The sequence below is a fragment of the Amblyomma mixtum genome, chromosome 10 (assembly GCF_055824585.1).
Source record: "Amblyomma mixtum isolate Tamu chromosome 10, ASM5582458v1, whole genome shotgun sequence".
NCBI lineage: Eukaryota > Metazoa > Arthropoda > Arachnida > Ixodida > Ixodidae > Amblyomma > Amblyomma mixtum.
This window is the reverse complement of record NC_143021.1, coordinates 179,287,686-179,315,231: the sequence shown is the minus strand read 5'-3', so window position 1 is coordinate 179,315,231 and position 27,546 is coordinate 179,287,686. Positions and strand designations below refer to the sequence as shown.

Sequence of the window (27,546 nt, the reverse complement as noted above, 5' to 3'; positions counted from 1 at the left end):
GAACGAAAAAAAGTCACGTTATCCTACTTGAAAACAGCATTAGTGTAATTTTCTTTTTTTCAGTCTCCTTTTCCCTCTTTCTCCCGCACCGACTGCGATATGTTTCCTTCTTGTTCCTTTCATTTTTGAGGCTCCAAGTGCTCTGAAAGTGTCCAGACGCAGTTTCAGTTAAAGATTCGGCTCCCAACTGTTTTGAGCCCTATGTCTGTGAGTAGGCGCACTCCGCACCTGTGTGCCTTTCAGTCCTCCAGTGCCAATGCATGGTATGTGACGCGCGCACAATACCAAGATCTGGCCTCTTTGCACTTTGCACAGACAGGAGCCAAGGTGCCCTGCCTTTTCTGCATCAGCACAAAAGCTTCCCACCACATCTTTTTGTATGCAGTTCAGCAATAATGGTAATTTTTTTTGCATGAAGAAGGAAAAAAAGAAAGGTCTAGTATTTTCATGTTTAAGCTAAGTCATTAATAATGCATCGACTGCATCAATTACATGGCAAGTCAATATTAACACCTATAAGTGATATGGCATGGCATGGCATGACTATGGCATGACTATGACATGACTATGGGATGACTATGGGACGACTATGGGACGACTATGGAATGACTATGGGATGACTATGGGATGACTATGGGATGACTACGGCATGGCTACGGCATAACTATGGGATGGCTATGGCATGGTACAGTATGGTGCAATATGATGTGTGGTCTTGAAGCTACATGTGGACTTTTGAGAGATTCCATAGTGGAGGGTCCTGCATTGATATCGACCTCCCATAATTCTTTAACATGTTCTCATATCGCATTGCATATGGGTGCTTCTGCATTTGACCTTCATCGAAATGCTATAACAGCCATAATTCATATTGCGTAGAATGTGCCTCTAGACACCCTTACGTCTGTACAAGCCAAAGGCCCACAAGTGAAGCACAGTGAACTGTAGGCACCGTAAACAAAATGACTGAATAATGTAAGGTAGCCAAATCAAGACGAAGCTGACAGATTTCCCAATAATGCTGAAGACCCATGTTTCCTTTCAATGAGAGTAAATGAATGAAGCAAGAAATTTTTTTCTGCGCTTCTTTCCTTGGTGCATCAGTTTCAGGAGTACCTAGCACTTGCCTGTAATTAAAAAATTTCGAAAGTGCTTTTTTTGCTCTTCCTGCTTTCCAAGAAATGTGTTCCCAAAGCACCACAGACAGAGTAATGCCTCCCCCCCCTCCACAATAAGCTGATTTTAAAATGCACACCAAACAGAAGCGTGGAGACATGAGCAGACAGAAATGACGATGAAGAGGGGGAGGCAGATGTTACCAGACCAGGCGCTGTCTGCCTCGCAACTTCGTGAGCACCTATATTTATATGGCAGCCACCTTTTTACAGGCAGTAAAAAAAGAGAGAACGAGGCAGACCGACGCGTCCTACCACCGAGATAAACCCAGCGCCCTCGCTGCCACCAACTAGCCATAAAGCTCCCCTTGCAGTACAATCATGCGTCGACTTATAAAATACTAACACACAGCAGTATGTGCACCGTGTCCTGCACAGAGTTGCCAGAGCCATTACGAAGATGCAATGGAAACTTATCAAATTCGGGGTTACAAATAAGCTTAGAGAAAGGAAAAAAAAAGCATTAGCACAGAACGAAAGAGAGAGAGAGAAAGAACCAAAAGGAACCCTGCACAAGCTTGAGACTGCACAGTGGCTACTATGCTTTCACTCGCTCTGTTTCCACAATGATACCAACCATATATTGACACCGACCTTCCCTTCCATTCTATACCTGCACTTTCCAGTAGCTCCCCCGTACATGCTTCATCTGGCAATCTGAGAGGTGAATTTTGCACTTGCCTCACACTATGCTGCCACAGACAAAACAACTAGTTTCACATCCTTTCAAATTTCTCATGATAATTTATCCACATAAAAACGAGTTGCGCTCTTTTTTTAAAATCATGACATGAGCGGAATCCCCAGTGGAGTGCACCTTCCCACCGCAGGCTTGTTTAAGGGGGGACACTACCCAAAAAGTGAACTTTGAACCGCCTGCTTGATTTCATTGAAACTTGCGAATATCACTTCTGGGACCACCTCTGCCAAATTTTATTATTCAATGGGGGGCTTGTCTTGAACACTATAGTGCTTAAAATGAAATGGGATGATTTTCAATCATGTGAGTCTATTTTTCTCATCTCCTGTTTCTTCAGTAAACTGTCAGCTTAGAAAAACTATCATTCAAATATTACTTGATAATATTGGAATGGAAAATAAATGGAATGAATAATATTGGAAAGTGCAGGTTTTCTAGAGGGAAATTTTATGAGAAACACAACTGTGCACTCAGTTTGTCAATTTTTTCCCTTTTTTCACACTAAAAAATGACTAAGAAAATTGACATAAAATGAAAATCCAATGTCAATCTTTATATGGTATCATTTTTTCAAAATATAGGAGAACTAAGCAAAATAATTCCATAGTTGTGTGTTCTGGACATTCCCAATGCCACATAACACAAAATATTGAATAAATTAACTTAATTTTTCAAACAATAGTTTTCTTAAGTAAGCATAGTCATCCTTGGCATAAAGGTTGCATAACCTACTTCATACTTATTCTAGAATAATTAAATTTGGTAGAGGTGGTCCCACCAGTAATATAAACTAGCCCTACAAGTTTCAATGGAATCGAGCAAGCAGTGCAAAAGTTCACTGTTTAGGGTAGTGTCCCCCCTTAATGACACTGATAGCCAACACCATTGACAACTGCCAGCCTCCTCAGCTTCCCACTTGATGCCCCATTTTTCTTTCTTCGCCGATACTCAAAAGGTACTTTCAAAGCGCATGAAAACTCTGCCTTCTACGCTTAGAAGATGGGTCTACTCGTGGCTCCCAAGAAAACAGTCCTTCGAGACCTTCAGATGAGCAGGTAAGGGCTCAATCATTTTGTTACTGCTCAATAAGTCATGCAGGAACAATTCCTTTTAGAAGACCACAATCAATAACAACAGTAAGGTTATTTGTGTCATTTTACTTTATTTTTTGCTCCAGTGCTTTACTGACAGCACAACTTCTGTCAGAACTATAATGCTAACAATGAGCACAAGAAATCTTTCTTTTCGAAACATTGGATGCATTTACCATCAGATGCACACCTTTAAAATGCTTAACTGTATCTTTGCCACAAAGGCAGAGGTATTTGCCTCCTACCTAAGCGCGCACGCACGCACGCACGCACAAAGTACCAGATGACAACACTATGTCACCACATAACTCTTAGTGCCCTACACTGGGTCTAGAAATCATGAATCTATGACTGAACACATGTGACTACACAGTGTTTAGCTATGTTTCTAGAAAACAGCCCGTTGGTAGAAGTAACTCAAGAAGCGATGCCGATCTCTCTCTCTCTCTCTCACACACACACACACACACACACACACGCACACACACACCAAAGGGCCGTACACAGAGTATAAGAAAACAAAGCAAAGATATAAAACCTACACACCTCAGAGCACAACCTAAGTGGAAGGCAAACGGATAAGAAGTAACGACCCCATGTCAATCAACGAAAACGCCAAGAGTGACATCGAAGATACATCCCAATCAATGCCAGCGCGAGCAGCAAAACAAGGCGGGAAACTCACGGTGCCAGGATGTGCAAAGGGGACACGGCCGCTGGCCTGCGCACCGGGGGTTCAGGGCCCAGACCCGAGCTGCCATGGCAGCCACGGGAAGCGACACGCGCCAAAACACACGGCCCAGCCTCGAGACGATAAGTCCCTTACACGCGTGCGCGAGAATAAAAAAGCAGAAGGAACCACGCAATCACCGCCTTATCTCGTGCCCCGGACAGCACCTCTCCGGTGTCTTTGGCGACAGACAGCTCGTACGAGACACGATAAGGTGCTCGCCAAAAAAAATCCAGAGGCAAATTTTCTGCTCGCAAAAGAAATGCTTTTCGAAGTCAAAAGACGACGAAACGCTGGACAGAAGCTCCGACTAGTCCCCCGTTTCCGCGCAACCGAAGGGGACAGCTTCACGCGTGGTGTGGAGTGTAAATGCTACAAAACGAATCAGTCTGAACGTGCTTGGACTGATTTGCTTTTCCACACTAATGTCAATGATTTGCTTCCCATCAACACTACTATACCAACATGAGGCAAACAAACACCTTGTGCAAAGAACAATACTAAACTCTCGCCTAGCTGTAGCACTCCACGTGAAAAATTTTGAAATACAGCACAAGCTAGAATTTACCAAAAGGACAATGAATTTGCAGCCATCATCCTATCTTGGCCGAATGAAGTAATGGTAGTTCAGACAAGCTTGAACACCCAAGCAACATAGTTGTTAAAGTTGGTCCCAAAAATGTTCACAAACTCATCAAAAAACGGCTGTTTCCAGTCACAGCGGTGACCAACCATCTTCTTCTAGTTGTTTTGTAATGAACCTATATGCCTTGTAGTGGTCTCGACAGAAACCACTAGGAGAAAGCTAGAAATAAATAGTTTCAACTCCTAACAACAGTGCCGTCAAGCCAAATTGAGTCTTATCTGTTACGTTTTGTGCGAGCAAAACAGAACGTTCCCTCTGCCATCTAATGACCCTTATTAGGACCATTTATGGTGTACAGTTTATAAATATAAATTTAATGATTATTTTTTTTTTTATTTATTATTGCAGCAACATGACTGACTAGTCATTTCTGAGCATTTGATGCAGCCAAAAATGGATTTTGGGCAGTGGAAACAAGCTTTTAAGACCGGTAAATTCATTCATAAGGTACTGAATTTTTACAGCCTCTATTTTGCTTTTCAGTATCGTTGAACGAGCAACAAAAGTACATAATTCAAAACTTGGAGTGTGCTCTAACAAGCACCGAAGTTTTTTTTTTTTTTTTTTTAAGGAAAAAGCAAGGTGGTGCAGTATATTATAACCTTGTGAATGCTAATAAATGTTATGTCACAAGCTTCTGGTGTGCCTTTTCATCAGCATATGGTGTGCGCACAATTCTGCCCAATCACCACCAGCCTTTCTCACACTACTGCCTCCAATGCTCATAATAACGATAAGTAAGCGACAGGTGATGGTAAGATCATGGAATGTGATTCAAGTTTCTCCAACTAGATACCTTTATACTTGTCTGCAAATTTTATCTCTGGCAAAAATAAAAAGTGCACGCACAAAAAGAAAACAGTACCAGATGACAGCACTATGTCATCACACAGCTCTTGGCGCATGACTCCGGGTCTAGAAATCAGGAATCTATGACTGAGCACATGTGACTACACAGCGCTTAGCTACAACACTGCGGCTAATCTGATACACTAGGTTTCTAAAAAAAAACAGCGCATTGGTGGAAGTAACTCAAGGAGCGACGCCTACAACAAAATATTGCAAGCATGTTTAGAGCAACTCAAAAGGCGACAGACAAGAATAGAGTATTTTGCAAATGAGTACTAAATACTGCCAGCACCATCTGACCAGAAAATTTGGTGGCTTGAGATCAGCTGATGCAGGGCACAGCTCACTGGGGACGACAGAAAGAAGCTGTTGTACCGCACTAAACTTGAATAAGCTGATGACGACTGCAACTAAGTGCTGAGATTTCGAAGCGGTACAGCTGACTTACATTAACTAGACGAGGACGTTGCATGCAAAGTCAGTCCAAATTAAGGAGTGATATGAAATTTGACCAAATAAAGCTAGCATTTCATTGAAATATATAGAGACTGTGGTTTTTATTCAGGCTTCAGATCCGTATGCAAACAGTTCTCCCTAGTTTTAATACCAAAATAGTTGAATGCCTGCACTCTTCTTCACTGGAAAGTGCGAGTACTGGCCAGCAGATATTATCCCAATCAAATTACTAATACCGACTCAGCGCTTAAGACACCAAGTCGCCTGTGTTTAAATGCAACAGCATGAGCAAATTTTTTTCGTTATACTCAGCATGAACTCATGGCGACCAGCTTCAATTTCCTACATGGTCTAAGGGATGGCTTCTGAAGGGACAGACTAAGCACTTGCTATCAACAAGAAAATTGCATGAACTACAAAAAAAATGTTCAGATTTACATACATGCACTGCTACTCCAGGTTTAAAGAAACAATAATTTAAATGCGCTTTTCTGGTCCATTACTCCTTTTTGCCAATATCACCATTGCCAACTTGCAGTGGCCAAACTGCGTGTACAGCAAGCAGATTCAACTTTAAGAAGAAGAAATTATAGATGCTGGCAATAAAATTTCGACCCTGGCCTCAAAAGATTTGCTAATGCCGGCAGCAGGAAAAAAACATCTGCAAACTAAACGAAACAAATCATCACTTAACTGCATCACAGTAATTCTGCCTATCTTCTTTCGTATAATAAACTTCCCAAACATGGAGGATGAACAAAATACCCTGGTAAGAGAAACAAATCTTTTCTTTGAATTCCCATGGCATGCAACTGGTCGTACCTGGCAAAGGGCCAACACAGTCAGCTGAAAGAACCCTAACAAGATAAAAAAAAAACATTCCAGAAGTCGCCTGTGTCATCAGCTTACCATATGGTGCACACTCATACTTTTGCGCCCTTTTATTTTGATAAAAACTACATATCTCCGGACATCTAACAGCGATTCGCATTCAGCCTGTCAACCAAAACTTGCTAACCGTGATTGCTAGCTGCCGCGGTGGCTCAGCGGTTATGGTGCTCGGCTGCTGACCCGAAAGACGCGGGTTCGATCCCGGCCGCGGCGGCTGGAATTTCTTTGGAGGAGAAATTCTAGAGGCCCGTGTACTGTGCGATGTCAGTGCACGTTAAAGAACCCCAGGTGGTCGAAATTTCCGGAGCCCTCCACTACGGCGTCCCTCATAGCCTGAGTCGCTTTGGGACGTTAAACCCCATAAACCAAACCAAACCAAACCGTGATTTTACGCCAACTGCAGGCGGCGAACGCACCACGGATGGACAAGTACACGGGACAAAAACAGGCTGCACCAGACCTGCCGCACTCTAAGCGAAACGGGTAAGTGCTTGTTGAAGCTCAATGGAGATGCCAGCCACAATACTTGTACCACACCATCAGCAAACAGATAGCCTTACCCCAGCAGCCCGGACACAATGGAGCGCACTCGAGTGCACTCGACACAGTCGGGGGGAGCACTTTTCTATCGTTTCTGCCGAGGGCTACAGTCAACAGCGGCTGTTGACCGCAGCCTGACGTTCGAGATTAGCGGTAGCTCGGGCACACACAAAACCGCTGGAAGGCGATAAGCTGCGGCTGGCAAATCGGACCACAAGAAAGGCTGAATCGAGGGAGACGGAGGTTGAATGGAAGTCGTCGAAGCGATACAACTTCCACTTATTATCCATGCTGCCGAGAGGCAGCCGGCTAAAAATAAACCCCAAAACACTTGACTGGATGCTACTGGCTGTACCGCTAAACAGCTCCCTGTGTAGCCCAGCACAGTGCGCACAAGAAAAAGACTTTGAACTTGCGTCCTTCACTGTATATAGAATTGACAGCAACAGCCATATCAAGCATGCCTGCATGAACATTTTATTAAAAATTTTAGTTTTTCTTCCTCCCAAGAAATGGACGTACTTAAACCTTATGTTTGGCACATAACAGCCTTTACTGCTTACATGCCATATAACGCAAAACAAAAATAACCACAAGCCTGCATCCAGCAGGCCTAAATTAAGGCCCACCTCGATCACATGAGCACAGACAGCACAAGAGCTAATGGTAAGGCCCAGGCCTACATGGAAACCATTCCCTTTGGCAAACAGGTGACTGAACAGCGGATTTTTGAGTTACAGCACACCACGACACCATTCCGATGCGCGGAAGAAGTTCCTTGTACAGTTATCACTGTGGAACAAATACTGCCAGCAACTTGTGGAGAATTTCAAATAGTTACAGTAGCCAAATGCAACAAATTTAAGGGTACATTTGCCTGCTATGTCAGCAATAAAAGAAAGCCACCCCTGCGGCTCACCAGGCATTAAGTGAAAGTCCGCATAATCAACTCCTTACCAGGCCAAGGCCTTTCACTTCGACCTGATGGAGTGAAGGCACATACGCAGCACAAAGTAAAGCATACGCAGAACAGATCTGCTTTAGTAAGAATAGTTTAAGCAAAAGAAGTTCCTTGTTAGGTTAAAGCTCTCCTTGCCTGATAGGTTACGCTGGTTGCCTGTACTGTGACAGTCCTTTACTTTTGCTCCTTTGCTATTTGCTACCTCCTTTGACACTGTTTGTTTGCAACGTCAAAGTGACGTAATAAAAAAGCGAGGTCTCTATACAGTGACACGAGCCATTTCAACTTGGCGAACTTGTAGACAGTAGCACCAAGGAAGTTTTACAGTAGCAGTTGTAACTGAGGGTTAATGGCATAACACCAACTCGAGCCATATTGTGCCAAGCACAAAGTGATAAGGATTACTTACAGCAATTAACATTAGAGTGTCATCACTATCTCAGGATATTGAGAAAGGGTCCAGGTGGTGCACACACACCGCAACGTGAGCCGAGACCAACTAACAACACTGTGATGAGATCACTAGCCGGCCCAATTAGAAAAGTTACTGAGATCACAAGAACCGTGTGAAGCTTGCATTACATGTGGGCAAGTCTCGGCAGGGTTTGCAGAACAAGAGTGCAGCCAATGAAGAACCACAGACTAAACGAACCAGGTTTCGACGCAAAAAAATGGTGCCCCCTTCAGCCAAATGGACAACAGAAGCCAAGCAGAATAATGTGCCGCGGCGTTTTAGAGTACAGGACTTTTACAGAGTACAGTGTGCGTTTTGGGGTACTAAGCGTTAAAGCTGCAAAGGCAACTAGGACAAAGAGTGTCATGGCTAACATTTTCTTGGTCAACTTGAGGTGGGGTCACACTTATTTTCCCGAGCGTTTCACCCCAGAGAAGCTAAACGCCAGGCCAGGGGAAGTGGAAAGCCAGTGAGTATCTGGCGGCACTGGTGACTCAAATCCGCACCTCATGCATAATGGTGGTTTGAGCTAGTTGGTACATCTTTAAAATTTCACCAGCGCTGCGACTAGGAACAAGGACACAGAAGGAAGACAAGGACAAGCGCTACTAACAACTGAAAGTTTATTTTAAAAAACACAGATTATATGCACACAACTGACAACCCAAAGCGCCTGCGCTTCCCGCAAAAAGCACGCAACAGAAAGTTACGAATCTAGATACAAAATTTCACATTCATGTAAGTTTACAGATGGTGTGCTAACGCACGTGTCGCTGTTCTTGTGAATGTGATAGGCTTCACACAACTCCCTAGTCAACTGATCTGGATGTCTGAATTTAATCTTTACCTTTTAAATGCGGCAAGAATTACATTGGGCAAACCGGGAAATGCATAAATACACGCTTACGTCAGCATAAAACCTCTTTGAATGGTGCTCCTTCATCAAATCTGTCCCTTCATTACAGAGATTGTCATCTGAACAAACCCGGTGTGTCTAATAAAAAAGCATGCTTTCCACTGCTTAACAGGGCAAAGATTAAATTCAGACATCCAGATCAGCTGACTAGGGAGTTGTGTGAAGCCTATCACATTCACAAGAACAGCGACACGTGCGTTAGCACACCATCTGTAAACTTACATGAATGTGAAATTTTGTATCTAGATTCGTAACTTCTTTTGTGTGCTTTTTGCGGGAAGCGCAGGCGCTTTGGGGTTGTCAGTTGTGTGCATATAATCTGTGTTTTTTCAAATAAACTTTCAGTTGTTAGTAGCGCTTGTCCTTGTCTTCCTTCTCTGTCCTTGTTCCTAGTCGCAGCGCTGGTGAAATTTTAAACCTTATGCATATGATGCCACCACTGTGGTACGGTGTGGTACGCGCTATTCTGCACTCATTCTGATAGCATTTGGGCTATTCTGATGCATTATTCTGACTAATAGTGCATCACCGGCCACTGCGCATTATTGGCGGGCCCGCTCACTTGGCACTGTGGAAACTAGACACGCCCGCTCCACGCATTGCCACCAGCCTCTTTATCCCGTTGAGACACTCTGCAAGACACCATCGGGCTTTTCCTTCAAGCCCTCATCCAGCCCCTTCCGTTTTCATGCACTAGACCATTCTTTTCATTTTACTTCACGCATTTTTTATTCTTTTAATAAAAAAAGGTTGGCAGCTTACAGACTTTTTCAATAAGCAGGGCACGCTTACACGAAACAAATAAGGCAGTCTAGTTCCCAGTCTAATCTTATTCGCAGTCTAAACCCTCTCTTGGGTTTCAGGTAAGGAAAAGTGAATAACCGCTGCACTTTGTCGGTGGGCACCTGGACTGCCCAAAAAAAAATGCTACCTGGCAACTCAAGCATTTAAGTGTTCAGGTGTCCACTGAAAAAGACCAAAACCAAGAGAGGGTTTAGACAGGGAACTAGACTGTCTTATTTGTTTTGCGTCCCTGTCTCACTAATGGTTCATGTTTCAGTATGTGGCAGTTGGAACCTGACACGAACAGTTGCCTTTAATTTTCCAAGGAAGTAAGCTACAATCACATAGGTTTTTTTCTTCGCATGTGTGGGGACCTGGTAAATAATAGTAAATGCTACAACTATAAGAAACGAAAAGGTATGCTTGTTGCATTTTCGTACCCTCAGATGTTCAAAGCACTTGCCAAACACGCCACTATGTCTTGCTTGAAAATTGAGAAGCTTCAGACATTGTACATGCAAAAACAGCTACACTGACTGCTTACTCCCGTTCGTTTACTTGAAGTAACAGCCGGGTGGACCACATCAGCGATGCCGTCCTTTGGTCTCTTTGAGTACGGGCGGATGCCTTTCGGGCTCCGCAACTCTGTTCAAACCTTTCAGCGGTTCACTGCCGAGGTAACGCGGGGCCTCCCTTCGGTGTTCGCGTACATCGAAGACGTCCCCATCGCCAGCCCTACACCTGAACATCACGAGCGCCATCTCCACAATTTCTTCCACCACTTACAGCAGTGTGGCCTGGTCGTGAACGCAACCAAGTGTGTCTTCGGCGCCTCTGAGCTCGAGTTCTTGGGACATCATATATCATCGCACGGTATCCGCCCTCTTCCGTCCCACGACAAGACCATCCAGGATTATCCCCAGCCCACTACATTGCGCCAGTTATGCCAATTCCTGGGGCTGGTGAATTATTCCCAGCGCTTCGTACTGCACTGTGCAGAGCTGCTCCGCCCACTCACCGACCTCCTTCGGTGCACTGGTGCCCCGTCCTCTGCCATTTCCTGGTCAGCAGAAGCCGCCTTCACTGCTGCCAACAATGCTGTGGCGAGCGCTGCACTTCTCTTTCATCCACGCATCAACGTCCCTACTCGACTCATGGTGGATGCCTCTAGTGTTGCCGTCGGAGCCGTCTTATAGCAGCTCCTTAACTCCCGAGTGGTAGCCTTTGTCCTTTTATTCTCGGAAGCTACTTCCTGCTGAGACCCGCTACAGAGTGTTCAGCTGTGAACTCCTCGCCACCTATGCTGCCATACAGCACTTTCGCCATTTACTGGAAGGATGCAAGTTTCACGTGCTCACCGATCACAAGCCACTTGCATATATTTTCCGGACCAACCCATCGAAATATGTGTCCAGCGAACTCTGCCATCTCGCTTACATCTCCAAATTTACAACTGACATCCATCGTCACGTGAAGGGTGCCGGAAACAGTGCTGCTGATGCCCTTTCGCGTATAGCCGCGATTGACTCTCCAGCTTCAACCATCGACTGGGCCGCATTCTCTTCCACACAGCAGGACGACGCTGAGCTGAAGGCTTTTCGAGAGAACCCCCGTTCCCTTCGACTGCGGCTTGTGCCTCATCCATGCTCGCCTGAGCCCTTGTGGTGCGATCTTTCAGCAGACCTTTCCCGCCCTTTTGTTCCGGCTGCACTTCGCTGCACCACTTTCCACTCGCTCCACGACGTTTGTCACCCAGGCATTCGGGCTACTCAGCGCCTTCTCATCCAGCGCTATGTCTGGCCCGGTATTAATGGTGATGTGCGTGTGTGGCTGCACATGCGTCTCCCCTGCCAGGCGACGAAAGTCTCTTGTCATACCAAGACTCCTCCCCAGGCCTCACTACCTGTCCCAACTGCGCCCACTGGGTTGATGCCTTGTCCCTTGTGCTCCTGGGTTAACGGGCTGTTCTCCGAGCAGACATGCAGTGCTCTGCAGCGGAGCTGGTGTACGGTAGCTCCCTGCATCTACCCAGAGACTTCATCGCATCAGAGCAGCTACCTGCCCAGCCGCAAGGGTTCCTGCAGTGTCTGGTTGACTCTGTTAAAGACCTCTGCCCTGTTCCGCCTCGCCCACACCGCCGCCACACCATCTTTGTTCACCCGGACCTCACCACTTCCACCCATGTTTTCATTCGCTGCGACGCTATCGGGTCACCGCTCACCCTGACTTACGACGGACCATTCTGCATCCTTTACCGCGCCCTCAAAACTGCCACCCTCCTCCGAAATGGTCGCGAAGAGATAGTATGGACCGCCTCAAGCCGGACTACATGGAGACCTCGCTTGAGTGCCTCGCAGTGCTGCCCTCCATTGGCTGTCCCCCGTCAGAGGTCTTCGACTCCTCTCTTCTCCGCCTGCGCCGCTGGCCATCGGTGCAGTTTCGACTTGACGTCTAAGCGGAGGGCCCTGTAGTGCCCTTCTCTGGCTGCCCCTAGGGGACAGCCAAAGCGTGCATGCGCGAGGAAGAAAATAAAGACAACGCGGGGCTGTGGCACATGAAGCCACGGCAGGCTGTTCTATTCTTGCTGAGATCCGAGTCAGCTGCTCGTTCCTTCGCTCCTTAGGCATAAACCTACAAGCACATTTGCTATTTGATAAATAAAGGAACTCTCTGTCTCGTGCTTGAGAGTAGACATAAGCATGAAATGCTTTGCAGTGCCAGCATAGTACTCTTTACAGACTGAACCTCATTGCAAGGCAAGGTCTCGTCTCAGCCAAGTACAACCATCCGTTCACAGTCGCTCAGGCGGGAGAGTACAACATCTCATGCAGAGCCATGGCGCCATCTTTCGGCATAGTGCAGAACCCGTTTTAAACAGTGAGGGTGGTTGAAGGCATTGCCTGAGGGCACACGGGTTATGCAACAGACACGGTGCTCTCACATCACTTGCATATCGTGAGGACTGTGCGTGCATCGCTCGGGCTGCAAATCAAGAGTGCAGGTTCCGTCGCAGCGCGCACTTACTGCCCCTGCCATTGGACTAAGTGCAGGGTGCAGGCATCAAAGGAAAGATGGAAAGTTTCGCCAAAGTTCGTCTAGATTTGCCTCTCAGTCCTCCCACCATTCTGGCCCCAAGGTCATCCGCGGTGCGCCCGACAACGAGAGCTAAAAGCATTCCATGCTTAAAAGATACCCTACCTGCGATGTGAAGGGCGCCTGCTACATTCACATGAAACGAAACTGCTAGGTGGCATACACACAGAAAAAAACTGAGTTTGCTGCGTACACCACTTTGTACACAGTGACTGAACGAGTTCAAGAGAGAATGCCGTTGGCAACTCACCTGACAGGCTGCCCTCCACAATGTTTGAAGGAACGCTGTAGGCAGGCAGGGCCGGCACCATGACGGGCTGCTGCTCACTGGTGTCACCTGGGGGCGCCACTGGTGATGCCTCGACATGACTGTCGGCCAGCTGCTGTTGTGCTGAGGCTGCTGCTGCTGCTGCTGCCGTCGCCTGCGACGTCTGTGCTGGCTGTGTTGTCTGCTGCAATGTGGGGAAGTGAATGCAAGCGCGAAGCTGTCAGGCACAAGCTCACAAACCGCCAAGACCATGCCCCCAGTCTAGAAAATTAGTTCATGCTCGAAGCCGTAAACCGCAATCCTCACGGTTGCCAACTACTTGATCTTGAAACAACCTGTGCTGGACTTTATTAGGGGACAACAAAGTAGGTCACTTCTTCTGCAGGCCTGAACTGCGAAATTCCTCACAATCACTTTACAGTCATTAACTGAGGTCAAGAAATTGCCTCAACATGCTCCAGCGAGGTATCACAGGCAAAAAATGCCATTTAGCATGCATAGGAGTAGGATACGAACAAAAAAAAAAATTGTACAAAATTAGAGAAAAAGAAAAGAGATGAAGTTAGCCAAGGGGGAGGGGATGACTTGGCTGAGAATAATCCCTGAAGTGTCTGGCGTGGCACTGTGCATACAGGGCCCTAAAAAGCAGATTCAGTGGTGCGAAAAGAGAACATCTGAGGAGGGTGCCGACAACTCATATGGCCATTCTTGCCACTGTCAAGCTTCTTTGTTTAGTGGTTATGAGTTTGCCTGGTAAACAGATTGCTTCAGTGTTTGTAGTGCTTTTGACCACCTCAGCGCTGCAATTGCCACATGCAGGTGTCGTGCCCAAATATCTGCCAAATTTCCCTCCCATCGGTCAGGGACAAGCTTGTCGAACTTATCAATGTGACAGCATTAGAAGCTGCATTGGGAAGAAAGTGCTTTGTCATTCACATAATTCCCAGGGCCAGAGGTGATGTCACCAGACCAGAAGTGACCACTATAAGTTTCAACGTATCTTCTCTGAGTCCGTGCTGCCACCTCTATACCACTTCGGGGAACCGTCTAACCACCAGCTAGATGACCCGATGAGATGTCTGGTTGTGTGCCGACGGATGTGAAGGGGTCGTGAACACAACCGCAAAAGAATGACGCAAAACTGGATGTAAAGGCATCAACAGCTTCTAATGCTACCGCATCGCCAACAGATAATGCGATTAGGTGTCCCTGTGAATTTCTCCTTTCTGAATTAGTTAAAATGCCACCTCAGTATACTTAGACTTAACTCTGCATTCAGCCCGTTCTAGATGTATGCCGCCTTTATACTTGTGTTGCTTCCTCCAATGTTTATGTCCATTGGATTCCGGGAGCAACTAATAATTTAATTTACACAATACAGAATGACAGATATTCTCAAAGAAAGACTTTTTGTCTGCATCCAGGCAGCTGCCATTGACACCTTATACATAGCTGGGCAGTGATTGCAGGTTCACGGTGGCTCTTCTCAGGCCTGCTACCAGTGCTCTACCATTAACACAAGCAGTTAAAACGGCTCTCTTTTATGTTTTTTAAAGCAGTGAAGACAGTACGCCTCTCCACGACACCACAGGCCACATCTGCAAGCTCCTCCTTTCAGATTTTTTTTTAGAGTGAGAGCTCTACTCCTTGGGGTTTCAACTTCCGATTTCAATGTGTATGAAACAATGACCTTCAGTGCCTCGCAAGGTGAAACCGAACTTAACTGCGAGGTAGTATGGCCCAAGCTATGGTAGTATGACCAAGTAATCATATGACTATGACCATTAGGTACCTGACCGTGACCTTTGACCCTAGACATTTGATTTGGGGCAGTGGGCACCACGACAATGACCTTCAACGCCTCCCAAGGTCAAACTGGACTTAAGCAGCTGAGTAGTGGTATGGCCCAAGCTAAGGTAGTATGACAATGTGGTAATATGACTATGACCATTGGGTACCTGACCTTGACCTTCACATCTGTTTCGAGAGAAAGTGCAGACCATGCTCAACAGAGCTGCTTATATAACTAGGCTCAAGCCATGCTACACCCCAGCCATTTTTTTCTGCTTTTCTTCATTTTTTTTTTCAGTTCCCTGAGCGCTTTTAAATCTACGCACGCTTCAACCCCCCCTTTCATTTTAACTACCTTATGTTGCGACCAATAGAAGACCGTAACTACTTACAGCATGCCGTTTCCCTTTACAACCAGTCATTATTAGCTGTATTTGGGAAATTTAAGGGGGTCTGTATGTCTGCATGCAGTTTTTGGCACGCATGTCGGGTGGGAGGGGACGGAGTCCGAAACATGCAGAGTTCTCCAGCTCCTCTTGAAAGCCATTGGGATAAGGGAGTAATTACTCATTGGCATCCACCCGAGCGCAGCCATACGGCTACAAAGGAAAGCTATGCAGCTTTCCCAGAAACTTCGTAGTTAAAGAAAAAAAAACTTTCTTTCACTACGAAGTTTCTGAGAAAGCTGTATAGCTTTCCTTTGTAGCCGTATGGCTGCGCTCGGGTGGATGCCAATGAGTAATCACTCCCTTATTACAAATCTACTCCACCTTGGGGGATTCCCCTAAACATTTGACCAAAGCCATTGGAGTTCCCTGAGGCAAGAAAGATTCGCAACCCCTATGCCAGTGTTTACATGAGCGCAATATCTAGGCCTCCATCCAAGAGACAAGCTCAATACAACTCCGCTGAGTTTGTGTAAACTGTGCTACTAAGGTCGCCGCATTCCTAGGACGGCTCGGACCCAATGTCACTCTTAGAGAGAGAGAGAGAGAGAGAGAGTGAGAAAGAGGCAAGTTGGGCGCACGCACCGCAGCCGAGGCCTGTAGCTGCAGGTGCTGCCGGTCTCGCACCAGGGCCGCGATCTGGTTGCGGATCAGCATGGCCACGATGCGGGCGTCCTCGTCCATGATGATGCCCGTCAGGGCCATGGCCTTGGCAATCTCGTCGGGGTTGTCGTTCTCCACGTGGAACTCAAACTGGATCGCCTCGTTCTCCCGGTGCTTGTCCTTGCGCTTCTTGGGGTCGAGGACGCGCAGCCGCAGCTCCACTTTCTCGGCCCCGCCCGAGAGGCTCTCCTCGCGGTTCACAAACTCCACCTTGAGGCCCATGTCCTCCTGGAAGAAGTCCAGCTGCAGGAGCTCCTTCACCGTTGGCCTGCACGCAGAGACAGATGAGAACGTCCTCACTTAACAACGCCTCTTGCCAGGCTAGTGAGTAAGTTCACGGTGAAGCAGAACCAAAATTCAGGGGGCACTTTGTTGACCTAAAGTGCGGTGAGGCAAAAGCCTTAAGCGCGGAGTTACTGGTTGGGTCAATGATGTGTGGTTAAGATGTTAAGCTTCGCCTCTAAGAGCGGAACGCGACAGCGTCTTGCAACGCTGCCAGGGAGTCCATAGAACGCCATCGCCCATTCGGTTCTACGCCTTGCTCGTCGGTAAATTGGTTTTTGAGGAAAGCAAATGTATCTGTCTCACATACCTCGGTGGACACCTGAACCTCCCTGTAACAGGAAGGGAGGAAGATGGGAGTGAACGAAGACACCCTATTCACTAGACGCATCTTTGTTCATTCCAAACCATCTAGCTGGCATGGCGGAGTGGTTAGCATGCTCGTCTCGCACTCCAGAGACCGAGGTTCGATTCCCGAACTCGACCAATTTCCTACTTGGTTTTATTTATTTATCTGTCCTGACTAGAAAGGTTAATTAGGCTAATTGGGTAATTAAGGAATTAACTAAACTCATTCCCGCTTACTTGGAGCATGGTTACTAGCCAAAGTACAATTGGCCCCGATTGAAAATTCGTGCACTGCGACGTCATGACCGTTTCGACCAATTGAAAAGCGTGACTTTTCTGTCGACAACTCCTGCTTACAACGATCAGGCATTAAAGGCTTCCGCCTTAAAAGTGAAAACACACACACACAAATGCATACACTTCAAAAGTACAGACGCGGACAAAAGTAAACGGAGCACGCAACTGTCTTCGAATATTTTTCACGCGTCACCTAATTGAAATTTCCAGCAGTGGTGTACGCATGCTGGTAGCGGAGGTTGGTGGGCTTTCTTGTAGACAAACAACGCTTCTTCATTACCAACGGAGAAAGCGTGATTGCACTTCGAACGCAATAGCAAGCTCCGTTTACTTATGGCCGTGCCTGTACAGTGACTGCTCTCATCTGGTCATATTTTTTAAGTGCCCCCTGCCCTCTATGCCTTATTCTCGAAGAATGTCTTTAAAGGTAGATTGAATAAACAAACACACATGAGGACAAGGACTTGCACTATTTTATTAACCAACGTAATCAACTACGTATACTAAAAAAAAAGGGAAATGGATATGAAGATACATAGGACACGTACTTCAAAACTGGAGCCTTTAAAAGAGCACGGACCTAACCAACATGTATTCCTTGTTTCTGCAAATTAGGAACCCCCTCTAGGGACAGGCATGCCCCGGTAATCTCACTTCAGACCTGAACCGTTATCCTGGAAAGATCAGGCTCATGGTCACACGTCCTGCACCTCTACTGCCTTGCTCCCACACTATCTTGCCTGGCCCACGCCGACCTTCTCACAGAACAATGGGGCAGTCAGGTATCACCACCAAATGCACACTTACAAAGTACTTTTTTTTTTATGGCTCAGCCTTCTCTGACCCCCAGCGCAGAAACAAAGCTGCGACGGCTTCACTGAAGCCAAGATACAAGGCGTACTTTGTACTACCTGACCAGTATTTCATTTTTCTCTTTTGTTTTTGCTCCTTTGTTTTTGCAAGTGTGACGTTTCGTGTGTAAGTGTGGTGAAATGTCGGGCAACACGCATGCAGTCAAAGTGCAAATCAGGCCTTGTTATTCAATACTAAGTGCCAGTCAAAAAAGAAAATGACATGGCAGCCCAGAACCACGCACTGACCGAAGAAGGCAACGATTACAAAGTGCCATACTTGAATGTGCCAAAAGTGCAGCAGTGAATTTTAGGAAGCCTAGCAAACCACACGCACGCACAAAGAAAAACTCTGTTGCCCAAACTGAGCTGCGATCAACAACAGCAGCTGTGCACAGACATGGTTCCGAGAGGTGCTTTTGAATCCAAGCACCGTTCATTTCTTCCCAACCTCCACCTCCTCAGAAAGCTAAGAAGAGCTACCAAGCTCAAGTGTGCAGTTGAGGCTTTGAGCGAACGTTATCGCACCTCTCTTCCAGCTGGCAATGCTAAATGTGACCAAGCTCAAAAGGCCGAGCACTTCTGTGCCCCCTCCTTGAAACACTAAGAGCAATCTTAAGTGTCTGCATGCTGTCACACAGTTTCTTCCCATTTTTCTTTCACAGCAGAAGTGAATGGGTGCTGCTAATGACTGAAAAGAGCACCTTGGAACTTCGCTGCATCTGTTGCCCTTCCACGCTCCTTCAGTTGCACACTGTAGGCTCCAATGACGGCCACAGCCAAGTCAGCCATGGCCCAACACCCCACACCACTTCTAGGAAATACCGGTGGACTAGCAGTTCGAACTCCAGGTGCCTCGTCTTTATCGTGTCAATGTGAACAAGTGTGCTGGTTAGTTCGTGTTCAATGCGTTGTGATATGGTGCGTTCTTTCGTACTACCGCTTTGTACTGCTTGCTCTTCTGGGCCCTACTGCCACGAGATCCATTGCACTGCTCTTTTTTTTGCTCTTTAGATTATGTTGTAGAGCATAAAAAAGGTCACTGTGATTCCTGCATGGATTACAGCCTTGAATTTAAATCAATGTCCTGATGTGCCTCGTTCCATTCAAATACAAATGCTTGTGGCACAGAAAAAAAAAAAAGATCCTGCGCAGAGTGAGAGACTGGCGCCACATTTCACCTCTCTGTAATGTTACAGACACTGCCCAGCAAGAGTCAAAAGATATAGTGTCCTTGACCTTGCAAATTAATTAGCACTTCCAGAAGATGAGGTATGGAAGAGTTCGAAATCGAAACACATCATGCTTAACACGCACTTATTCATCTCCTCGATGGCACACTCGTTCTGGCAGCCTAACCCCACTGCCACCCTGTCAAAGCTCGACATTCAGACTATGCTGCCTCGTTGACGCAGTCCCTCTTGGAAAGTTTTCACAAGGGCTTCCATCATTTTCCCCCTTTGTCCTGCCACTCTTAAACTGACATGCCTTTTGAAAGGAGGCGTGACATTGTTAGCTTAGCAGCGGCAACTCATGCGTGGAGAAAATGGAGGCTGCAGGGGGGGAAACGCCCCAAGGTGCTGGCAAGCCCAGCCTCTGGCGGCAGCTTTCAGGAACACTGCCAACCAAGCTGACTGTGCTGCACAAGGACAGGGGCAGTGCACAGGGGCAGTGCATAGGGGGAATGCACAGGGGGAGTGCACAGGGGGAGTGCACAGGGGGAGTGCACAGGGGGAGTGCACAGGGGGAGTGCACGCACCTTTCCTCCTTTTTGAGCCGTATGCACTGGCCAATGATGTCTCGCAGCTCGATGCTCTCCACCTTGTCGAAGCACTGGGGCCGCACGCCCTGGGAAAGAGAGACAGACACCTCCTTTGGAAGGGCGCATGGGAACGGGAGGCACAACACGGCACCAAAACAGAGCCGATAACCAGTAGCCACTGATGGAATCCATGGAGGAAACGCTTCTCAGACATACCTCGCCAAATGAAATCTCGCACTCAATGATACCAGCAACCAATCTGGCATAGTGCTCAGTGCAGATGAAAGGGGACTGCCATGTCTTAATTGGATTAACCATAGTGTCATGAAACACGGTCGACGCCATTGGCTCATTGGCTGGAGAGCTTATTTTGAGGGGTACGTACCTGCCACTTCGTTCCCGAGTTATAGCCAACTATGGCAACGCACCCTGTCAGTGCGTGTCCCATTTTAACAGTAACATTTGCCTCAAACACTTGTTTTCGCAATGGCATTTTAGCATTTAAATTAGCCACTTATGCGTAGCTAAAATGCACCAAAATTTGCTGCCTACCAAGTCTTGCTACTCAGAAACCCCAATGAGCCACCCTACAGCTCAAGAATAAGCACTGTTGGGAGGGAGCAACAGGTGACAAATTAAAACTGCCATTTGTTACTCACGTCTCATCAACTAGCAGCAAGATCTTTGTTTCCCTCAAACGAAAGTTCAACACTGCAAATATGGACATCTACAGTACCTTTTAGTATTTTAAATCCATTTGACACAAGTTGAATGAAACAGAGTAAATAAAGGAGGGCACGATGCTGACAACACTGGCTCGCCAGCCTCCACACTAACCACGTACATATACAAGGAGTGGGCACGTACCGTGGTGACCTTCTTGTAAATCTGGGCAGGCCCGCTGCACTCTGAGTAAGGGTATTCGGACGTGGCCATCTCCAGCATGCACATGCCGAAGGCGTACACATCCACAGATTCATCGTAGTGCTCCTCATACATCTCGGGGGCCATAAACTCCGGTGTGCCTGCACAAAGAACAGCCAAACAGAATTGAAGCCCACGAAGCGAGGGTGGCCAACTGGACATTTATCAACGGCATGGTCAGCTAGGCAGCAATGAAAAAGGGGAAACACGGATGTTGAAAGTAGACACCCATGTCTCTTTTGCCTTAGCCCCAACAGTCAAAGCTCCCTAGCTGCCACCCACAGTGCTCATGAATTAATGCAGTTCCGCAGTTCCTGCAGCTGGTTTGGCTGACCAATGATGCTTTTTTTCCCTGGTGTGATGGTCACTCTCCGATAAATGCAACAGAGCAGTATGAAAGGACCAAACCCCAATTCAGCATTGCTGTAGTTTAAGCCTAAAGTTAAGCCTAAAGTGGTCTACTTTCAAACCGTATCACTGTTCAGATGGTGACTCCTTCAGCATGGCAGTACACACAAAGTGACAATTCCATCAGACAGGAGTGTTTAGCAATGGCTGTTTATGACGACCATGAAGCTTAAAAGCAGTAAATTAGAGTACAAAACCAGACTTCACTATATACTACAACACTTAAATAACCAAGGGGAAGAATACTTGGTCTCTTAGTCTTTGCAGAAACAAGGGATGGAATGTTTCATCTAAATGCAGAAGGAAAGAAAACTTAACTCCTCAAGTGCTACAACTCTTAGGTTCTGCCAACTGAGTGAAACAGAGGACCAGCGACAATGCCTCTTGCAAGAGGTGAGACTAGCATCTTTATTTTTCACAGTATGCGTGGCAGTACTGACTGGTCTGCACCGACTTTGAGCTTTTACAATTCAGGGATCTATTTCTATCCTTGAAGTGAAACAGGCCATTTTGTGCATAATTTGCAACATAGCCAACTCAAGTCTTGCACCTAGTGCTCAAATTCACTCAATTCGAACAACTGGTATATTTAAACAGATGCCTCTATCGCGTCAACATCGAGTGTAATAAAAAAAGGTTCCCCTTAATTCGAACAAATTTGAGTTAGAGCTGTAAGAGTAGACTATGTGCACAGCTTGATCATGACGTCGCCTCGCTGTTTGGAGCAGGTGACATCCACATCAATGACTTGTGCCAACAGCGGGACAGTACGAGAGGAAAATCATGTCTGTGGTGAGTCCAACGCACTATAGCCTCCCTTATCACATATGCAGCTATGAAGGCTGCAAATGCAGCTAGCTCAGCAAGGACATAACCCACCACTGTGCCACCAGTGACAGTATCTACTTGAGCAATCTACCCTTTTCATGTCTCGCAAGAAATGAAAGAAAACACCTTACAAGACTGTACATGCGTATAAACAAATGTAAAGGTATGGTTTGGTTTGGTTTGGTTTATGGGGTTTAACGTCCCAAAGCGACTCAGGCTATGAGAGACGCCGTAGTGAAGGGCTCCGGAAATTTCGACCACCTGCGGTTCTTTAACGTACACTGACATCGCACAGTCACGGGCCTCTAGAATTTCTCCTCCAAAGAAATTCAGCCGCCGCGGTCGGGATCGAACCCGCGTCTTTTGGGTCAGCAGCCGAGCAACATAACCACTGAGCCACCGCGGCGGCAAATGTAACGGTATGGGTTTATAATTACGCCTTGGTATACTATACACGTACGAGTAAAAATTTGTGTTGCTTGCAAGAAAAAAAGTTACCAATAATGCACAGCTTTCCAGATAATTAAAACCACATTAAATGTGACCTCAGGGGACTGAAAAGAAGGCCGAATCACCGAATGACAAAAATAAATAAATAAAACAATCCCTTCGCCCCGTAGCATTTAACTGACGAAAAAATAGGCAATGTCCATCTGGTTTTTAACAAGAACTGCATGGCAATGCTTTTTGCAATTTCGTCACACACAGAACTGCTCCAAAATAATAAGGCCTTCCATAGCCTCCTTTACAGGTGCGACACAGTAGCCCTCCTCACAAGCGGCGGCGTCCATTTTTCATGCACCAAACCGTGCGGACGGAAGTGACAGGAATGCACATTTGCACTGAAACATCGAGATGCCTTCTAAAAATAACAAAAAGACCAGTGACGCGCCAGTCCACTTCACAGAAACTGCGCGCAGCTGGGCTTAGCTCACTCAAGTGCGGCCGACACCTACTATCGCTGCAGGCTGAATGCAAAGGTCAGAAAAAATGGAACTATGCACCACCGATCGCTTGGAATGCCATCGGACTTTGACGTAACCCCTCTTTAGACCGGGGCCAAGTTAACCAGTTGGACGGGCAGAATTCAGCTCATGCGGTGCCTCAAATCTGACTCATCTGACCACAGCCGCTGCATTTTCGTACACCTGGGACGTTGGAGCAAGACTAGAAGTCTGAACTGCGCGAATTTAAGCTAAATCACAGTAGGAATTAAGGAGCTTTAAAATAGTATATACTCGGCCAACCAAAATGTTTGTATGAATGAACTGAAAGTGTGAATTACCCGAGTCTGAATTATCGCACGTCTACTGCGTCTACCGTATAGAAATTTTCACCAACAACCCCACAGCAACAGTATGGGAAGCGGCTCCTCACCAATGACGCTCTTGGCAAACGAGCGGTTCTTGAGAGTGGCCAGCCCGAGGTCGCCGATCTTGACGGAGCCTGTGGTGCCTGTGATGAAGATGTTGTCGCACTTGAGATCGCGGTGGATGATGGGCGGTGGCCGCGAGTGCAGGAAGTGCAGCCCCTTGAGAATTTGGCGGCACCACGACTTGAGCACCTTCATGTTGATCTTCTTGAAGCGGCGCAGGTACGTCTTGAGGGTGCCGGACGTCATGAGCTCGGTGATGAGCACCAGGAACTTGCGCTTGGCTGTGTTCACCTCCCAGTAGTCAAAAAACCGCACAATGTTGGGGTGTTGGAGACCCTTGAGCATCTCAGCCTCCTCTCGGAATCGCTGGCGCTCACTCTTGTTCAGCCGCTCCTGAGAACAGGAAAGGGGGAAAGGTAGGTGAGCTAGGCCCAAACGTTTTGCCACAGCTCAATGGCACTGAAGTGAACCAAACATGTGTGCACCCCATTTGAAAGATCAAGAGAAAACAGGTTTCCAATTATGTTGGAAAAACAACAGCTAATACACAACCAGAGACTTTCATATGTCATGCGGAACACTGTACAGCTCAGTTTTAATCACATTTTGCATTTAGCCCACAGAAATGAGCTGCGAGGTAACACCTCTGCTAATGAAACCACCGCTGGTACAAGAAAAAAGAACAAAGCCATTGAGACGCATGCAGACAGGCTATGCCCCAGGTATTATTCGTTGATGCCCAACTCAATAACTTTCAGCCCCTTCAAATAACCTTTGCCACGTCCAGAATGGCAAGAGCATGAGTGAATTACAGCACAAGTTCAGGAACCACTTTTTTCCATTACCTGGGGTACTAGTGACCATAACTTGTGAGTGACTTGGCTAAAGTGAATATTTTTCTATTTACCAAGCACTTTTTCACTTATTTGCAGCAGACTTCAAAAAATGTTGACACTATAAAACTTGTATTTTTTGCACGAGTTCATCCATCCCTTGCTGGTGCACCAATGAGGTGCATAAATTGATCGTACTTCGGTAAATATCCAAGTTTACTGCATGATCTGAAGGAAAGAATTATGTGTTCTACAGTATCTAAAAAATGGCATAGTCCAAAGTGAAAGTTAAACCAGACGAACAAAAATACACCTATGTAATGAACAATTCTTCATAGGGCATGAATGTTGGCTCAGCAAATTTCTTCAGTGTGCTGCTGCACACTCGTCACTTATCGGCAAAACCAAACCCACTGCAATTCTTCTGGCAATCGTCAAATGCATGCGCTCAGCACAAGTTATATATGCCACTAGATCCTTGCAAAATTCTTGACCTCAACATCCCACCTCATTCCTCCCAAGCACTGCTGCATGGCCGCATGGCTGCCATGTGCCTTTCCTTGCAACTACTTAAAAGCTTTACACAGATACGCACGGAGTGTCCAAGAGGCATTTCAAAGTGCTTGGCACCGTCTTATGATTGTGCAATACGCAAGGCACGGCCTATGGGCATGGCGTGGTCACCCAATATTGAGGAAAAGCAAAGCGTGGTCAAATCATCACAGGTGAGTGAAACCCACATGAAGACGAGTATCAATGAGTGGGGTTTAACGTCCCAAAACAACACATAATCTATGAGGGATCCTGTAGTAGAGGGCTCCACATTACATTCGGGTCACCTGGGGTTCCTAGTGTGTGCTGACATCGCACAGCACACGAGCGATTTTGCACTTCAACTCTATCAGGATTCGAACCAGTGACCTTCGGATTAGCTGCTGAACACCAAAGCCACTGCAGTGGGTGGTAACATGATCTGCTACACCGCCACCATTGATACTAAACTGGCAAAGGGGGCATACACAGCTGCGCCGTAAGATGCAACGATGCGCTTGAGTAGCTTGATTGATAAGCAAGCACACCATCTTACTATGATTATAAAAGTGAGGAACAAGACAAGACAAAAGGACTTTTCAAAAGGCTATTAGAGCAGAGTAATGAAAAGAAACAGTTTCGAAGGCCACGTCACCAGCAGTGTCATGCCACCAAGCAACGTATGGAACAACTGCTCAGCAAGGCTCCAAGCCCAGACTCATGGTTCAACTTCTTTTCAGTGTTGTCCCCTCGACCTCTGTGCACAATGCTCTTGACTCCTGGCCACAAAAGGGTCCCCCTTCCCACTGAATTTTAGCACCGATAAGCCTATACCCCTCACTAACTCTTCACAAGGATCACTAACATACCTATCACTCCAGAGAATTTGCTAGTTTAGAAATTTCTTGTTTTCTGTTATGCACAGATGGCAAGAAAAAAAGAAACAAGGCAATGCACACAAGCGTCAGATTTGAATGTTTGTACAAGGGCTAGCAAATTAACACTGTCGCACCAGACCACTTTTGTGGCAGTTACTATTCAACAGCAGGTTTCCTTTGTGTTCATTTCCAGGTCTACCTCCGATGGCACGGCACTAAAAACTGTTCCCACAGTATTTTTTGCTTCCTGACATTACGATTTGAGCACGCAGCATGGAAGCCTTCGCTGAATAAGAACCATGTCGTGCGGCTGTCTGTGACTGAAACAGCAAATGCGGAATTTTAATTTGTTTATTTATTAATTTATCAGATACTGCATACATTAAGTCTGATCCAAGCAGGGAATGCATCAAAATATACCCATCCATAATCACTGGATGAACTAAGAGCAGCTAAGAGTAAACAATTGCCGACATATTACTGACACAACGGTAAGGAAAAGTTGACAATGTCAAAATAAGCACGACAGCTAAGACTGAAAAAATACCAATTACCTAAGACAATGTTAAAATAAGCACGACAGCTAAGACTGAAAAAATACCAATTACCTAAAAGGTATCAAGAGGTGCTTTGCCAGAGTCATCACAATATATATTTAGCTGCGGAATGCTGTAACTATGAGTCTACTACTAAAGCTGAGCATTGTTGAGTGCTGCCTAAATATAACTCTAAAGCCTAGAAAATTATACGTAAAATGAAATAATTTCTCATCGAATTGTGTACAAGCATGAAAACTTTTGTCACTCAAATAATCTGTTCAGTGTGCTCATCTGCAGTCATCTATTGCTTTAAACACTCCAACCAGTGTACTCAGCAGCTTATAGGAAGGATACACATCTAGCATAACCAAGCCCAAATATAAACTGAATAACTGCACTAAGAAAATAAAACACTAATAGTAACCAAATATTTACGATATCATTTTAGTTTTGCAGGGCTGAAAACTTTAACTTCAATAAAGCTGCATGTCTGCTTACAAAGCTGAGAGTTTTAAAACATTAAACCAACCTGCAAAAACAATTCTTCCAAAAGATTTCAAATTAGCTTTTGTTGCAATTTTGAAATTCAATGCTTTTTTAGTGAGCCTTGATGTGCAACTCAAATTGTGCGAATGTCAAAGGTGTTTTTACCCATCAGCACATGACACTGTTCTCACACAGCACGACGAGGACGCACAGAGCAACCCTTGCAAAATGACTATTCCTGAAATCAATGAACACTTATTATGATGATGAGTTTTTATGGCAAAAACTATTTTCCTGAATATACAAAGTGGGGTCTAAGACCCATTTCCCAAGCATTTCCCCAAGAGAAGCAGAGCCCAAGGCCAGGGGGCAGCTTGTACAGATTGCATCACTGATGGGTACCCGGAGGCAGATGATCAGAGGACCAGACCACAACTGCGGCGTAACTGAACACTACCTCGAAGGAAAACATGATGACCCGAGGACAACCTACGTCAAGGCTGAATAGATATCAAACTCCGACGCTGTTATCCGACCTTTCCCAGCATAACTGGGGAGAGGGGAGGCAGGGAGAAGAGTGAGGGACGTCACAGCTCTTCCTCCTCCTCCCCCCACTTGACGCGCAGGCGACCGCACTCCCTCCCCCGACTTTCAATAGAGGCGGCAAACAACAACAATATGGCGGCGGCGACACCGGCATAAGCGACAAATCGAAATCCAAGCAAGCAGAGGCCCACACTAAACCGGGGCC

General features: G+C 46.3%; 1 protein-coding gene across 15 annotated transcripts in view; it reads right to left on the bottom strand.

Annotated features, from left to right (window-relative positions):
• The window catches only part of LOC149327872 (uncharacterized), a 141,168-nt gene that overhangs the window by 62,346 nt on the left and 51,276 nt on the right, over positions 1 to 27,546 (bottom strand). For all 15 annotated transcript variants that reach the window (XM_089563558.1, XM_089563556.1, XM_089563562.1 and 12 more), the window contains exons 3-7: positions 23,531 to 23,921; positions 20,861 to 21,018; positions 19,991 to 20,079; positions 16,376 to 16,721; positions 13,536 to 13,737 (exon numbers count right to left, since the gene is read on the bottom strand). In XM_089563558.1, the coding sequence (XP_089419684.1) occupies positions 13,536 to 13,737; positions 16,376 to 16,721; positions 19,991 to 20,079; positions 20,861 to 21,018; positions 23,531 to 23,921 (1,186 nt within the window). The remainder of the gene's footprint in view (positions 1 to 13,535; positions 13,738 to 16,375; positions 16,722 to 19,990; positions 20,080 to 20,860; positions 21,019 to 23,530; positions 23,922 to 27,546) is intronic.